Source organism: Orcinus orca, chromosome 12, assembly GCF_937001465.1.
Source record: "Orcinus orca chromosome 12, mOrcOrc1.1, whole genome shotgun sequence".
In the NCBI taxonomy this organism is placed as follows: Eukaryota; Metazoa; Chordata; class Mammalia; order Artiodactyla; family Delphinidae; genus Orcinus; species Orcinus orca.
Genome location: NC_064570.1, coordinates 15,415,492 through 15,432,718, shown reverse-complemented (window position 1 = coordinate 15,432,718; position 17,227 = coordinate 15,415,492). Strand labels below are relative to the sequence as shown.

General features: G+C 43.7%; 1 protein-coding gene across 5 annotated transcripts in view; it reads left to right on the top strand.

Annotated features, from left to right (window-relative positions):
- PPP1R14C (protein phosphatase 1 regulatory inhibitor subunit 14C) overlaps positions 1 to 17,227 on the top strand; it is an 86,439-nt gene that overhangs the window by 56,965 nt on the left and 12,247 nt on the right. For 4 of the 5 annotated variants that reach the window (XR_007470429.1, XM_033405030.2, XM_049695159.1 and 1 more), the window contains exons 2-3: positions 8,472 to 8,555; positions 9,976 to 10,008. Coding sequence is in view for 4 of the 5 variants with exons in the window: in XM_033405030.2 (XP_033260921.1) it covers positions 8,472 to 8,555; positions 9,976 to 10,008 (117 nt within the window). In the remaining variant the exon portion in view is untranslated. Of the gene's footprint in view, positions 1 to 8,471; positions 8,556 to 9,975; positions 10,009 to 16,240; positions 16,349 to 17,227 lie in introns of those variants that run through there. The other variant, XM_049695160.1, reaches the window with a different exon arrangement.

Here is a 17,227-nt window from a genome sequence, read left to right as displayed (position 1 = left end):
AGCTGATTCACTTCGTTATACAGCAGAAACTAACACACCATTGTAAAGCAATTATACTCCAATAAAAATGTTAAAAAGAAAAGAAAAGAAAAGAAAATCAGATCACGCCATGCCCTGCTCAAACCCCCAGAGGCTTCTGTCTCAGTCGGGGTCCAAGTCAGAGTCTTTACAGGGGCCCTACCCCAAGTCCACTGCAGTGACCCTGGAAACCTTGCTTCTCAGACTCACCTGGGCACCTGCTCTGTTCCCCTTCGGTGCTCTTCCCTCAGATTTCAGCACGGTCCTTCTTCAGGTCTATTCTTCAGATATTTCTCTCACTACTCTGACCACCCTATTAAAATTCCAGCCATCGTATTAGCCCCTGTCCTTCTCCTCTGCTGTTTTTTCTTGAAAATATTTATCACCATGTGCTACATCATATATTGTACTTAGGTGTTTATTGCCTGTCTTTCCCATCAGGGTTTTTTTTTCTTTTAATAAATTTATTTATTTTAGTTATTTATTTTTGGCTGCATTGGGTCTTTGTTGCTGTGCGCAGGCATTCTCTAATTGTGGTGAGCGGGGGCTACTCTTCGTTGCGGCGCGCGGGCTTCTCATTGCAGTGGCTTCTCTTGTTGCGGAGCACGGGCTCTAGCGTGCGGGCTTCAGTAGTTGTGGCATGTGGGCTCAGTAGTTGTGGCGCACAGGCTTAGTTGCTCCGCAGCATGTGGGATCTTCCCGGACCAGGGTTCGAACCTGTGTCCCCTGCATTGGCAGGCAGATTCTTAACCACTGCATCGCCAGGGAAGTCCCCCCCATCAGGGTTGAATCTCCGTGAGAGCAAGTATTTTTGTCACTTGCTCATTCTTTATCCCCGGCGTCTAGGAAGTTTCTGGAAGATAGCAGGTCCTCAGTAAATAGATGTCCCATGGATTTTCACGTGACCAGTAGTCTGGATCTTTATATCTCTGAGCTGGTATTTGTTTTATATTGTTGATTGTTAGGGTGACAGTCCTCAGCTGGGCTGCTGTGACACGAGGATGTGTCCCGAGTAATTGGTTCAATGATAATAGTGAAAGGACCAAATAAAAGTAGTGAACTATCAAAAAATTAAAACATATTCTGGGTGTTTGTAAAATAACGTCAGTGGTATCACAGTGTATTTTCTTAAGCAGGAGGAAAGGGGGGCGCTCGGGACAGGGCATGCCCTGTGGCTTTTCTGCTTTCTGCTGCAGCCGTCATTTGTATGCGCTGATGCCCCAGAAATGAACCTTAGCTGTGGGAAGTGTGGTATAAAGGGGCGTCCAGACCTGCTCTCCTGGGCAGCAAGGACAGCAGCCTCTCTGCATACTATTTAAACCATCCCTTCAGTTCATCATAGGATGAAGTTCAGTCAGGATATTTTAATCTTTTTAGAGGAGGACTTTGGGGGATTTTGCTGTTTGAGCAAGCTTCAGCCTTTGAAGGTTATTTAACTACTAAAACAAGCGTGTATTAGGGTCATGTTAGTAACGTGGGATGGTACCATTCGCCAGTGTTGAAGTTGGAATGACCTACAATTGTTTACCCCATTTTAGTTCCATTTAAGGCCTCTCCTGCCCCAGCCCCTCGAAGTGGCCCAGTAGATGTGTGCCCATCAGGCAGCGGGCCCCATGCCCGTATTAAAAATAGGCCCATCTCCTCTCCCTTCACGCAGCTTCCCAGCTCTTTAAGCCTCCCCCCCTCAGTCTTGATTTGTTTATGCCTCTGGCCTTCATGGTCCACAGCTACAGGTGACTTTCCTAGTTTATTTCTTTGTTTCACTGGAGCACTTCTTCCTGAAATGGGAGGTAAACATATAAGATATTAGACCTGGTGTCATAAAATGTCTATAGTTTTTCTCTAACTCCTAGTCGACAGTCTGGGGGGACGTAGGCGTCCAGGTTGGAAATCGTTTCCCTTCAGGATTTTGGAATGATTGTTCCCTTGGCTTCCAGCTCACAGCGTTGCTGTTGGGAATCTTGGTGACGTTGATTCTCTGTCCTTCTGTGTGTGACCTGCTTTCCTCCTGAAAGCTTCCCAGATCTCCGCTTCGTCCCCAATGTTCTGGTGTTCCACAGTGATGTGCATAGGGTAGGCTGCGCTCCTTTTTAAGTAGAAAAAATTTCTTGCAGATGCCAGGGCTGATTTAAAGGTTTAATACGATAATATTTCGATATGTACCACTTAAAACGAAAACTCTTTATGCTATGGTTCTTCCGATTACAAAATCAAAATTGCAAATTAAACACAAAGTAACCAGCCAACGGAACTCTAATGTCCAACGTGAATCACCTGGGACGGCTGATGTCATTCTTTCTGTGAGAGGAATTAGGTACAGTTGGGGGTAGCACAGAGTCCTTTGAGCGATGGCTTCGGGCTTCACTTAGTGTGAATAAGTACGTCAGTTATGCATTAAATCTACTCTTCCGGCGTTTTTCTCATTAGGTCATTAACCTGATTCTGCTTGATGATAAACACAGGGCTGATCTGACTATAGAATGGTCATCCAGACGATTCTTAGAATAAGTGTGCTTGCTTATGGAAATGTTTTTGGGTTGTCATTAAAATGAAAGCATGAAATGTAAATATTTTCACAGAGAAAATAGTAATACTCACATGGTCCCTGGGAGGCGGCGTGCCTCTGTTCTTCTTAGGTTTTTCCTACACCAGTTTCCCTGTAGACCTGTGGAGGGGAGCCCTGGGGAGTGTGGGCTGTCAGAATAGGCCAGTGCCCCCCGACCCCGACCCCTGCTGCCCACGTTTCTCCCTCACTGCCACGGTGTCCACCGCACTCTAATCTCACGGTCCTTCACGTCCATATCTTGGAACAGAGATGCAGAGAACTGGGAGCCGCTGTCACTTTCGGGGAGCCCTTAAGCTGTGTGTTGTGGAGCGTGGAAACCATCATCCGTTTTCAAGCTGTTTTAGCATTCCTGCCCCCTTCGCTGTTGTGGAGATCAGCGAGCATTTGTATTTTTTTAACAGCTGACGCCACACTTGACGGGGTTCGTGGTGTGAATTTTCTGGCGAGTTTTTTTTTCTGGAAGTGTGTGTGAGCGTGCATGTGTGTTTTCACCGCAGGCCGTCTGTTTCGGGAGCACAATACTTGTTGCATCCTGGTGCCTGAGCCCCGGGTGGTCGCAGGCCCGGCTGAGGTCCTGCCTGCGCGGGGCTGTGCCTCTGGCCCTCGGCGCTACCGTGTGTCCCTGTGCAGTGACAGCGCGGGGTCCCCCTTCTGCATAGGGTCGGTGGCTGCTGGAGGTGGCTTCCCTCTGAACTGCCTGTTGGTTTATGAGTGTCTTCGAGGTCCCAGGCATGCTCTCTGTCACTGCATGTTTCTTCAAAACCTCACGGGCTCAAAACCTGCACCTTCCTTCTACCTTTGCCTTCTCCCTCCTCCAACATCCAGTTCATCTCCAAATTCCACCCCTTTTCCCTTCCTGTTTAAAATCTTTCCATTCTTGCCACCGCTGGCATCCAGGCCCTGATACCTCCCACGGGATGGCCACGTCTCAGCAGCCTCCCCTGACCCCTCCTCGTTCCCGGGGCCCTGCTGCTGGGCCAGCTCTCCCAGCATTTCCCGCCCTTGCTCTGGAGCCCTCATTGGCTACAGTCTCTGCAGGCTGAGGAGAAACTGGCAGCATGAAGGCTGATGGATTTTGTTTGTCTTTCACAATATTTTAAAGAGTTGTAAACCAACTTAAAAAAAGAAAAGATATTTTAGCATTAAAAATCTGTATTTTCAGGTTTTCTGAAAAGTTGGAAAATCTGGCAGCATAGAGCACGTGTTCCTAAAAGGTTACAATAGTTGGAAATGGAGGGTTGTTTTGTTTTGCTCTTTGCTGCCTTTCCTTGGGGCATGCTTTCTCTTGTTTGCCGCACTCCTCACTACTCCTTATAGCCCCCCACCTGCCTCAGCTCTCATTCTGGCTTTCATAGTCATTAATATTCATAGCCCAGAGCTGTCTGAGCCCCAGGCCAAGGACCTTTCTACACCCTGTACTTAGAACAGCCCTTGTATTTTGCCTTCTGTGTATATCATTCTGCCTCTTTTGCGTGCCCTCTCTCCCCGTCTAAACCTATCCAAATCCTGCCGTTCCACAAGGCCAGCTTACATGCTCTCTCCTCTGTGAAAGCCTCCCCGCCTGCCCCAGGAGGAAGTTTTCCCCCTCCTTAATCATAAAGCACTTTGGGTTTGTCTCTGTCTTTTGGTGCCGTTGGATATCATTTGTTTCTATGCTTCGGCTGTGCCTCACAGTGTTGATACAGTGCTCGTGTATGGTGGATGCTCAACGACGTACAACCAGAGAGATGCACAGACAGGGTCAAGGGCCTCGTTCTGTGGGTATCAACAGGAAGGCGAATATAGGATGCTGTTAGCTGGTGACTTACCCCAGCCACTCCTAAGAGGTTGTTCCGTTTTTGTCACCAGAGCCCCGTTTGCAGATCTATTTTTAACGTGGGGAAATCCCCCAGAGTAGGCTGTGGGTGTAGTCACTCCCTGGTAAGCGATTTGATCTGTCACCAAAGTTATTCAGTGATACTGCTTTATACAGAAGATAGAGCTCAAGAGAACAATTGAATTTGGACTATTGCTACACTCATTAAAAATATTTAATACCAAATATACACAGGATTCTATGCTTGATACTAGATCGGTCTTTTCTGCCTACGTGTACCTCCATGGCCCCCATCTCTATGTCCTCAGCGGGGCTTTGGTTTCAGTATCGCCGACCTTCAGAACCCACCCTGCTCCACGCTCCTGGCTGAGCCTGACCTCCTCCTGGCCTCTGAGAGAAGCGGGTGGGGGTAATGAGAAGCTCATAGGTTGGGAGAAAATGCCGATGTCTAGTGATTTGTTGTAATTACTCAGCCAGTGAATACTTGTTTCGCATCGAGCCTAGCCCAGGGTTTCCCAGCCACATGCCCTTGGGGCCTGGTAGTGACCTTGCGATGCTAGCTGTTTTCTTTATTCCTGTCAAGCTCCTTTGAGAGGGGAGGAGGCTTTGCTTTGTCTGGGCCAGAGGGTGAGTGGACTCAAGGGCCGTCCCGTCCAGCGGTGTGAAAGGCCCCGTGTCTGCACTGTCTGGTGCAGCAGTCACTCGCCACGTGTGGCAACTGAGCCCTGAAATGTGGCTAAGGTGACTGAGGAACTGGATTCTTAACTGTAGTTCATCTTAGCGAATTTAAACTGAAATACAGCCCGGACCTCAAGGGTTGGGAAAAATGGGTCAGATGCGGTCAGCGCCTGCGGGAGAGCCCAGTGCAGTCGTGCTGAGAGGACACCTAATTGCAGATGCTGCTGCGTGGGTGCGACTCTACTATGCAAGTAAAAGCCTGTTTGACCAAACTTGGCCGGGCTTCAAAGCTGAACGGGTGTTTGCAGGGAAACCCGTGGCTGTGCTGTTCTGCTGGGGGCATTGTTCGCTTATTCTTTTATTTCCTTTCAGAATAGCAGACACAGAGCTCCCCTTAGCTGTGATTACTTGAACAGTTTCTACAACCTGCTTCCTCTGCTTGATTTCATTAAACCGTGACATAAATACATACTTGGTGCCCAAACCACGTATAAATGCTGAATCCAAATGACGGTTTTGGGGGAGGAGTGGGGGAACTTAGGGGGAGGCTGTATAGACTGTTACACAGATTGATACTTGTGGGTTTATCGCTTTTGCTTGGCTTTTCTTGAACAGAGTCAGCTGAAATCGGTTCTGGGTATTTTGACCTCACACGGTGGTTATTAAAGCCATGCCAAGCCGTAGACGTAGGTGAATTAATCTTGAGCCACATTTGCTGGAATACACACACAACGTGTGCCCGGCGCTGCTCCAGAGGCTGGATGGCTGTGGCTTCAGCCTTCTTTGGCCTGGGGAGGGTCCACGTGGTCCATGTGGGATTTATCCACACTGCAGCTTCCCAGCTGCAGTCTGTGTTCATGGGCTGCCAGTTGTTCTACAATCCAGTGAGTTTCTTTGCTGGTGTTTCAGTTCCCACTGGTCCTTTCACTGTGGAAAGTCTGGCAGACCCTTGAGAGCTGTACCACTATTGGTGGCTCCCCAAATGACTCCCCTCTCCCCCTGCAGTCTTACTTTCAGCCACAATTCCAAATATACACAAAATCGGAAGTCGGGCATAGGCCACACTGGGGCAAGAGAATGCTAGGGTGGAGGCGACGCAGTCGCCAGGGAGGCTGGTACCCATACAGGGAAGCACTGCGCAGCATCCTTCCTGAATGGAGTACAGCCTTGGGATCCTCCAGCATCCTCTCCTGTGATGGAGGCCACATCTGTACCCATCTCCCTGCTCTGCCCTGGAGGGGGCTTAAAAATGGCATCTCATTTGAAACAGCAGCTCTGTGCCGGTCTGAGAGACAGACTGGCTGGATGAAAGTGTGGGATGGATGGCTTCTAGTGAAGGAGGGGAAAGCCACAGCAGCTCAGCCGGATCTAAGCGGAGGGCAGTGATGCTGTGTCCATTGCCATACGTAGATTGAGTCTCAGGGCCTGGTACATACTGTCAAATATTCCCATAGGCAGATACACCTCCACCCCTGTACCGTTTTCCTGATATCCTCGGAAGCCAGGTGATTCTGTTTTAGTTTTACTCCTATCCCTACTCTCCAGTAAGAAGTGTTCTTTCCTAGTTCTAAGGTCATTTGAATTTTCTAAGGAGATATGCTTTTCTTTTCTTTTTTTTTTTTTTTTTGCGGTACGTGGGCCTCTCACTGTTGTGGCCTCTCCCGTTGCGGAGCACAGGCTCCGGACGCGCAGGCTCAGCGGCCATGGCTCACGGGCCCAGCCGCTCCGCGGCATGTGGGATCCTCCCGTACCGGGGCCCGAACCCGCGTCCCCTGCATCGGCAGGCGGACTCTCAACAGCTGCACCACCAGGGAAGCCCAGGAGATATGCTTTTCTTTTTCCCATTTTTTGTTAGTATTATTATTAAAACTTTTAAAAGAGATTTTAACCTTAATAAGGCTAAGATGTTAGACTTGCCCCTCTGCTTTGGGTTCAGTTTTCCTTCTGCTTTATCTGAGCTTTCCAGTATGGACTGCATATCTCACCGTAGTAAAGAAACAAGTCAGCACCTCTATTTACAAGGGTTTTAGGAACTCTGTGTCAGGAACTGGAGGCAGAGACCAATATATATATTTCTTATTATTATTCACAGTGGTGTATAATATTCCTCAGTTTTCTCAAAACACTTGGGTCGTCACTTTTGTGTTGGAGCAGGAAAGAGAATGGTTGAGCACTATTAGTAAATGCATTTTACTAGAAAGGACGTTCTCAGAAGGTCAGCCTTGCCCCTGAAGACCAGACAACACAGCTGGCACAGAGCGGCTAAGCCCAGGGGTCCGCACAGGTGTCCCCCACACAGGTTTCTCCATGGCTTCTGCAGACACTCCTCGGCCATCCCTGTGGCTGGGACGAGTTGGCCTGCAGGTGACTCCTCGTGGGAAGGGGAAATGCAAAATTACAGCCCTGTCCTAAATGCGATTTTCTCTCAACGTTCTCAGAGGTGTGGGGAAGATCAGGTAACAGACAGAATGCGAGGTAGCCAAGACCTACTGTGGGTTGGAGCTGCAGATTCCAAATCAGTGAGGTCTGTCACCGCATTGCAGCTGGACTTTCCTGCCCTCTGTTATGGACTGGATGTCTTTGGCTGCAGGAATATGAAACTTGACTCATAATAATGGGGCTTTACTAGAATGTCGGTGGGCTTCAGAAGTGGTTTGACTCGGTGACGTTATCCAGAACCCTCTTTCCATATTTCTCCCCACTCTGCCCACCGTGAGTCAGGCTCTCGCTTCGTGGTTGCATGATTGTTGCCGGCAGTTTCTAGGTTACAGGCTTCCTCAGCTGGCTCTCCAGCAGGGACGCTTCTATTGAAAGAGCTTCTGTTCCCAGAACCCCCATTAGTCTCGGTTGAGTCTGTAACTGGGATTGGGGTGATACTGACCCAAGAGCCCTGCCTCAGAAATGCGTGGCACACTCAGGTTTTCCCAGACCCAGAGCTAGGAAGGGAGATGCGGACCTCCCCTCTCCCCCCAAAAAAAGATCAGGGAAGGGTAGATGTTGGGCAGGAAACTGCAAGTCTCACTACTCTTCCTATAATCTGCCAATCCCCCATTACATACTCAGATGTGCAGTTTTTTTGCCAGAAAGTAGAAAATCGTCATTTTTGAAATAGCGTTACTTTCTACGCTTGTGACTCTTATGTCTCCTTTGCTCCCTACTCCTCCCTCGGTTCCTTTTCCCTCCTTCCCCTTCCCACCTCTTCTTCCTTTTTTCTACTGTTTCCACCTTTCTCTCTATCTCCTACTTCCCATTCCTTCTTCTTTTCCTCCCCCTCCTCCTAGTCTCTTCTTCCCCCCACCCCGTAATTGTCAACGCATCTATATAACTGAACTAAATAGGTTCGATACAATGTAGTATCTCACTAAATAGAATGCTTTCACATTTGCCCCCCAGGAAGAAGAAATGCCGGATGTGGAAATTGACATTGACGATCTTCTTGATGCAGACAGTGAAGAAGAGAGAGCTTTAAAATTACGAGTAAGCGGCACTCAAAATCTAGAACCTTTGATGGATGCTTGAATCCACTTGGGTCTCCTGAGCTGGCTTGCACTGATTCTGCCCCGGGGCGACACTCGGGCAATGGCCGCTTGCAGAGAGAAAGCAATGGGATGCTGAGTATTCACCCCCACAAACTGCATCTCTGGTGATAAGGCCGGTCTTGACTATAGTCAGTTCTTAAAGCACCTTACAGATATGAGTTTCTCCAGCCTTAACTTCTTGGGAGAAAGATGGTTCTTTCTTTCCAAGAAGGATGGTTCTTTCTTTCTTCTCTCCAAAGATCCATTTGCCAGAGAAGGAAGTGACGTCCCACAGTTATATGAGGAGAGGGGCTGAGCTAGAACTGGAGTATCTAAGCTCAGGCTTCTGGTCTTGCAGTTGTGGATTATATCATTCATGGAATTAATTTCTAGATAAGATTATTTACTGTATAATTCTGTTTAATAAAATAACCTTTCTTGGAGTATGCTCGCCTGATACAATGGATGTTGAGATGCCCCATGTCTCCTTTGTCCAGAGCAATAAATTATTTATTTCCCTTCCCCGAAGGAAGTCAAATCTATCATTTTTAAATCTGCATTTGGGAGTTTCTAAAGCCAATTAACCTTTGACCTGCCATTGTTCTTAATGTTCACTGATATCTACTGTTAATGGCTGTCAGTTATCACTGATGGCAAATGATCACTAAAGGCAAGTAAAGGGCACATATGAATGTGTTTAATGTGTTAACAATTGCTAGTGTCTCTTGAGTGGTGAACAGTCTCAGTTTAATGTTTATCTCTTGTTGGTAAATTTAGCTGGGAGAAGATAGCATCCTAGTTCTGAAAGTTACAATACAAAAAACACAAAAACAAAAAAACAGGCACCAGTTTTATAAAAAATGTAATGACATAAAATATTTTTCTTAAAAGAAAGAACTTGAAAGGGGCTTTGGCTGCCATCAGGTCACCCCCTTTGGTTCCCAGGGGAGGACAACCAAAGCCTGCTGAGGTGTGACAGGCTACTCTGTGGTTAAATCACAGCCAGGCTCTCACTCTCCACGTCCAGTGTGATTGTCACCATCTCTTACAGGCTGTCTCAACTTAAGTGTATCCAGTTCATTATTAACCACATTGGCAGCCAGAAGGATGGGTATGTGTGTGTGCTTCTGTGTGTGTGTGTGTGTGTGTGTGTGTGTGTGTATTCTGAAGAGTGCAAGGCATTCCTGCAAAGGAAGGGTACAACTTTTTGTATCTTCAGAGGACCAACAAATGCTGAAATAAAGTGTGGTTCTAAGTAGTCAATATGAAAAATTGATTTACCATGTTAAGAATAATACTATAAAGATGAAGTGATTTTTGACTTCACTTTTAAAATGATACTGAATTTTAAAATAAAACTTCTGTGTGTTTCCTTCTAGGAAGCTCTCGTAGACTGCTACAAACCAACAGAGGTAAACAAATTACTTTTCCTAAATGCCAAGTTTGAATTTGTTTTTATTAAATCGGGGTGATTATGTGTATACTAAGTAGCCATTATTATCCATAAGTGAAGGGCATGTGTTTATTTGTTTGTTTTTAATTAATTAAGTAATTAAGTAATTTTTGGCTGCGTTGGGTCTTCCTTGCTGCACGTGGGTTTTCTCCAGTTGCAGTGAGCGGGCGCTACTCTTGGTTGCGGTGTGCGGGCTTCTCATTGTTGTGGCTTCTCTTGTTGCAGAGCATGGGCTCTAGGCACGTGGGCTTCAGTAGTTGTGGCACACGGGCTCTAGAGCACAGGCTCAGTAGTTGTGGCGCACAGGCTTAGTTGCTCCGGGGGGGATGTGGGATCTTCCCAGACCAGGGATCGAACCGTGTCCCCTGCATTGGCAGGCGGATTCTTAACCACTGAGCCACCAGGGAAACCGTCACGGGTTTGAATAATACTAACTTGCTTATTTGTAAACCTCAGCACGTCTGGTTCTGGAAGACTTAAAACTAATGGAATTGGGTGTGTTGCCTGCTTTTATATAAAAGCCAAACTTCAGAGGAAATTGTGAGAGGGTTTGGAATCATTTCAGTAAAAGTTTTAGATTTATAACTGGAGAATACATTCTATTAGCGTATAGGTATGTATTTTTTTAAAGCTTAAAGCTGATTCTTTCATTCATAATTGAGCGATTGCCTTGATTGGAAGGATAAATTTTATGGTTTGTTTGGATATTTGTCAAGTGTGTAAGTATTAATGTAAAAAACAATAGATGTTAGTTTGATTAGAGCAAAGCATTTAATGTATACTCTAATGACCAAAAGCTTGAACAGTGTGCAAATTAAGAATTTGATCAGTTATGAATATATTGGTAAAAGAGGTACTTTCAGTTTGTTCCTGTGATAAATCAGAGAAATTAGAAGATCCATCAGATGTTTTGTAGTCTGTTTGCAATATCAAAGCAATGATGGTAGGACTTCTGTTTTTTTGAAGTGGTATAATTACAAAGTGAGAGGAAAGCATGCTTTTAAGAGTGTGTAACATTTAAATGAGTGTGGGGTTTTAGGGTAATTTGGTTTGAGGTCAGTTACTTATTTGAGCTTTATTCTTAACAATCTCCAGTTTTCCTTTATATTGATTACATTCTGTATTCATAGAGATTTTTTAATTTTAATTTTAGTTATTAAAAAATATATTTTTTAATCAATGTAATACATAGTCATAATTTTGAAAGCCGAAAATACTATTAGGCTTATGAAGAAAAAGTAGGAGTGTCTTTCCCACTCCTTAGTCCCCTTCCCTAGAGGTGTAGATTTTATATTTACATACTATATTTATATATTTTTATACAACAACACTTTTGGCTGTTTCTCTGCTATTTACTCTTTTATTCCTAAATATACATTTACTACTTATTTTTTCACTTCTTGACTTAAGAGGAAATATGATAGATCCCTCACACTCCACACAATTCATTTCCCTCCATCCCCTCAATAAAGTTACATAAGAGTATTAGTTTAAATCAGTAGTCAAGGTGCATAATATTATGATTTAAACAAATTTTTTCACTGCTAAGTCAAACAGTGAAGTATGACCACTGCTCCTTTCTTGTATAGTCATTTGTTTTTCCTGGAGTTGATAACTACCTTGTCATTTATTTTTGTCTAGTGCCTATTGATATTTTTTGTTAAACTCTCCAGAATCTTTGTCCAACTTGTAATTTTTTTTTTGTACGCTCCAACGTATAATTACTATTCCTCCATGCCAGGCTTTCTTCCTGGAGCCCCTATGCAACAATCTGGAGAAACTTCTCTGGGTTTCCTGAGTAGCTACTGTCCTGAAAGTTCTGTTCAGATGCTTTGTTTCTTAAATCCCAGTCTTCCTCATTTTAGTTGGAGTACATCATCCAGTAGCTTTTTGAGAAAGGATGCATAAAAGGTAAATTTTTCCATCCTTGCATATATGAAAATGTATCTTCATCAATAGGTTGGATGGTGTAGAATTCTAGAATAAAATTCATTTTTAAAAATCAGTTTTAAAGGCATTATTCTACTGTTGTATTACTTCTGTTGTTAAGACGTCTGATGCCTTTTCCATTCTCAGACCTTTGTAGGTGACCTATTCTTTTCCCTTCAGTTAACTTTTAGGATTATCTACATATTTTGAAATTTTACAGTGATACGCTCTAGTGTGTGTCCTTTTCTATTCATATGCTGGGTACTTTGTAAGCTCTTTTATTTATTTTTTAAATTAAATTTTATTGGAATATAGTTGCTTTACAATGTTGTGTTAATTTCTACAGCAAAATGAAACAGCAATACATATACAGCAAAATGTATAGCAAAATGAAACAGCAAAATGAAACAGCTATACATATACATATATCCCCTCTCTTTTGTACTTCCTTCCTGTTTAGGTCACCACAGTGCATTAAATAGAGTTCCCTGTGCAATACAGTATGTTCTCATTAGTTGTCTATTTTATACATAGTATCAATAGTGTATATGTGTCAATCTCAATTTCCCAATTCCTCCCACCCTTGTAAACTCTTTCAGTCTGAAGATTTATGCCTTTCAGTTCTTCAGAACTTGCCTTTTATCATTTATTACTTTTGCCCTCAGTATTCTATATTTTTGGCTCTCCTGTTATTTAGATGTTTCACCTTCTGGATGGGACCTCTAATTTCTTATCTTTTCCCTTCTGTTTTTCATCTCCTTGATCTTTTGTTCTACTTTCTGAAAGATTTCCCTGACTTTATCTTCTAGCCTTTTTACTGATATTTAAAAATTTCAGCTATCTTATTTTTAATATATAAGAACTCTTTTTTTAAATCACTGTCTACTATTTCATTTTAGTATTTCTTCTTATATTATGGCTGCACTCATTTCTTTTTTTTTTCCTTTGAGACTATCAGTCAAATGTTTTATTTTCTTTGTTTTTGTTTTCAAGATTATTCTGCCCTCTGCATTTTCTCAGAATCACCTTTTTTTCTGTCTGTTTTTGTCTGTCTTTAGTGATTCTGGGGCGTGTACCCATGTTTGAATGTTAGGACCCAGTACACTGATTGGAATCTGTGTGAGCACAGCGTGTCCATTGGTGGGTCTCACCAGGGAGTGACCAGGTTGCAAATCAGATTTTTTTCAGTGTGTGTGTGTATGGAGCAGGGGGATTCCTCATACTGTCACTATTTGGACGTCTTTTTTTCTGGAGTTTTTTTTTTTTTTTTTTTTTTGAGTTTGATCCTGTTAACTCCTATCTGAGGGTTGATCATCCGGTTTCAGCCTTTTTGGAAGCAAGGATGGGAAGGTGGCAGAAGACCTCACCATTGAATTCTTTGGGGACTAGAACTCCTTTATTTATAGTTAGTTGGGAAATTAAGGTAAGAGTTAAAACAATTAGGTATTAGGAGAGCAGTAGCAAATTGTTGTGAAGGGTTAGACAAGCTTAGTGGGATCGTAGTCAGGAAAAGTGACGGATTATGCTGATGAATTAACACGTGATGAGGGGGTGGGGGATTGCAGCTGAGAGTAGATCTGGACTGATGGGTATAGACGTGCCATTTACTCACTTTATCATTCCCTTTTTCTTCAGTTCTTCTGGGTGGAGAAGTTCATGTCTTGGTGTTTAGGTGAGAAAGGTTGGATATGCATGAGTCCCCCTCTCCCTCGAGGTTTTGCAGTGTCTAGGGAGAAAAATATTTACACTCATTCACAACAGTTAGATGAAATGCAAGGTCTTGTCCTCCTGGAACAAAAGCGTTCCTCATCCGGTCTCTGTAAGGAGGCTTATGAGATGAAAGGATATGGTATTTGAATGCTCTCAGAGTTCCAAAGGGAGAAAGAAGAAAAAAGCGCTGGAATTTACGAGTGAGCCTCTCGTGTTCCTTGTTTAGCTCATGGTTTCTAGGAATGGAAATGGTGTCAAATGCTGGGGAATTTCAGTCAAGGTCATTGATCTATTAAAGAATCATTTCAGAAAAGTTTAGGTAGTTTTGCCTTTGAGCTTACGTGCATAAGAAACAGATTTTACTGGCCCTGGGATTGTGATGATAAACATAATAGCTTGTGTTTCCCCAGAGCTCTAGAGTTCAGATTGCGGGAACAAGCATTATCTTATTTAATCCTCACAACCATCACTTGAAGTAGAGAACTTGCATACCTTGTCTAAGACCTCATGGCAGTGAGCAGAGAGGCCAGGACTCATCCCCGAGTTTCTGACACCTGATCTTGTGCTCTTTCTTTCTATCCTGCCAGTCTTCCTAAGCTGCTTGACTCGGCAAGACCTTTAGGACATTAAAGGACTTTGTCTTATCTCAGCTAAATGCCTAACAAATTAATGATGTTCTTTTTCAAGTTGTCTTCTCTGGAGGTGCTATTTTTTTGATCAAAAGAATTTTACATACAATTATTATTCCACTTTGAAGTTAGAAATGTAAGGAAGCCATCTTTGCGGAATCAGACACGTCTATTTATAGTCTCATTGCAGAGGCTGGGATGGGGAGTGACGGGTGGAAAGAAGGCTGGGCTTTGAGTCAAGAGTCTTACACCAGCACCGGCAGCAAACGCGTGTGACTTTAAGCAATTTTCTCAACCTTTCCGAGCCTCCATTTCCTCCTTTATAAAAATGGAGGTAATCATAACCACCTCCCTGGGTTTTAGTAAGGGCTGTTTGCAATGATAATTCTCTTAGCCATAACAACAACAACAATGATAATAACAGCTCAGTCATTACTGAGCACATGCCAGGCACTGATCTAATCACATGTATTAACTCATTTCACCTTCGCAACGGAGCTGTGAGGTTGGCACTATGATCGTCAGCTAGAGAATGTGAGACACAGAAGGCTGCATAATTTGCGTCAGGTGACATAGTAAATAAGTGGAGAAGTCAGGGTACATAGGAAAGCAAGTAACATGGAGCTTGACACGTGCTAGTTGAATCTGGTTCCATGTAAGGCTCGTGCTACTCCATTACATATTAAATACGCAAAATGCCCAAATTCACTGGTAATGATATTCAATTTGAAGAGCAGACTTTAAAGAAGCTGCTGATTTCACAGAAGTGATATTGTTTCGGCATGTCACTTTCTGTCACAGACTGTGGCTCCATGGTTTCATCCTGTGTGGGTCCCTGGCTAATAAGAAAGGGACCCCATGTTGATTCATATTCATGTGTCCCCATGTTGATTCATATTCCAAACTGTGGATCCTTGACATTTAAATCTTTCCTGACTTAGACCCTTTAGAAAACACAGCAGTATAATTGTGGTCACCACACTAACAGATTAGTGATTAACTAGTAAGAATGGTGTTTTAATTTTTTCCCCTTGAGCAAATGCCATTTCTGATGTAATTGGTATTAAAATAGAGCTGATTTAAAGGTAGAAGAAGGATGTTTCTAGAGAAAGCATGAAGAAAAGGAGTAATTTTGTTTTGGTTATTACTTGGATTTGAAGGATCCTAGTGGACATTGTAGAAATCAGGGAGAAGGATGTCGAGGCCAGCTAGCCAGGCTAGAGAGGAGCTTCTTTTCTTATTTCTCACTCTTACTTTGCATGGTTTCCAAATCTCAGGATCACGGAGGAGCGCTTCCATTGTACTGGGATGGTGGACAGAAAAATGCATGTAGTATGGGCTTGAGGGCATCTCTCTTACCATCTGTTAAGGGAGTTGCCAGTTCTATCTGTGGACTTCTAGAAGCCTCTTTTTATAGTTAAAGGGGGCTGTGCCATTGCTCTCTGATAAACATCGGAGTTTTCTTTCTGATTTATTTCCTTTCTGTTATATGGAGGTCGAGGTACTACCTATCATCTTAGCGATCAAAGCCTGTAAGTTGATATGCATCAGGGGTTCACTCAGGATGACTCAGTCTGTGAGTAGGTGGTGAAAGGCATCTTTGAATTCCAGTAGTCAGCTGGGTCATGGAAATGTCATGCCATGTGACGGTACAGAAGAAGGACGTCTAATTATTGTTTGCACATAGGAATTGACCAGAGCTTTCAAAAAGGCTGCCTGCTCTATTGTTCGTCCTGTGTTGGTGGTAGGAAGGCAGATTCTCCTTCTTTGCTTTGGTGTCACAGTCACTGCATCTTACTTTTCTGACAGGCTTTGGTGATGGCCATTGGCAACTCATACTACTCACGTCAGTCCTCTATCCATTTAACATCTTTTTTTTTTTCCCATTTAACACCTTAACCTGTCGTTTAAAATATTGTTCAGTTTATGTGTACATGGAAGTACTCCCAGCCCCTGATCACTGAGCCGACTGCAGCAGAGAGAAAATATAAACTGGGAGAGAGGCTGGGTGAGTGACTGGAGGAGGCATCGCTTGGCGTTTTGCTATGTTCTCTTTATTCATTTGCTCAACAAATGTTTATTGAAATCTGCGTGCCCGTAACTAATCTAGGGACTTAGGGTAGTGAATATGTGATTGTTAAAAAGAGTCTCTTAGAAGGACACAGCCAACTATGGTGAGAATTTCAATGCTCAAAGAATATTAAAATAGGAATAAAAGGACAGAAATGCCAGGGTGTCAGCTTATCGCATGATTCTCTAAGTTAGGAACCAGTTGCTTAATGGAGAGTGATTTTAGGGGATCTGTACTCTGCTAGGAAAAGCAGAAGAGGCAGGCTACATGCAGGGAAACCTACCCTTTGAAAGCTGTCACCTTCAGAACGATGTTTCTGGAAAGTGAGAATTGGGAAATTACAAAGAAAGACCCAAATCAATGAGAATGACATTCTAGTGGTTGGAGCCATTGGCGATGAGAGCCTAATTATGTCTTAGTATAATTAGACAGGTAAATAATAAAGAGTTGGGATTTATTAGCCAGAAACATGGGAAGCTTCACCTGTGGCCCAAAGGATTTTAGTCCCAGTATGTCAGTTGCTCACACACGTTCATTAGGCCTCCTCTGACCAGGGGAAAAGAGCCAGGATGTGCTGGAGCTGGCATTTGGACACATTTTGAATCGACATCCTGTGCTCTGTCTACTTCTCACTGCCTTTCTCTTAATTCTTACTAGGTGAGCACAAGCTCTACTTTGGAGTATTTATAAATCTGATTCTGATTGTCTTTATTGAGGAAAATCAACCCTGAAATATTAGGAAAGCTTGCCAAAGACATGTAATCATGGAGCAAAACTCTGCATTTATTTCCTGGTCTTATTCAGCACTCTGCAGTGTTAGGGAATGGTCCCCAAGACCA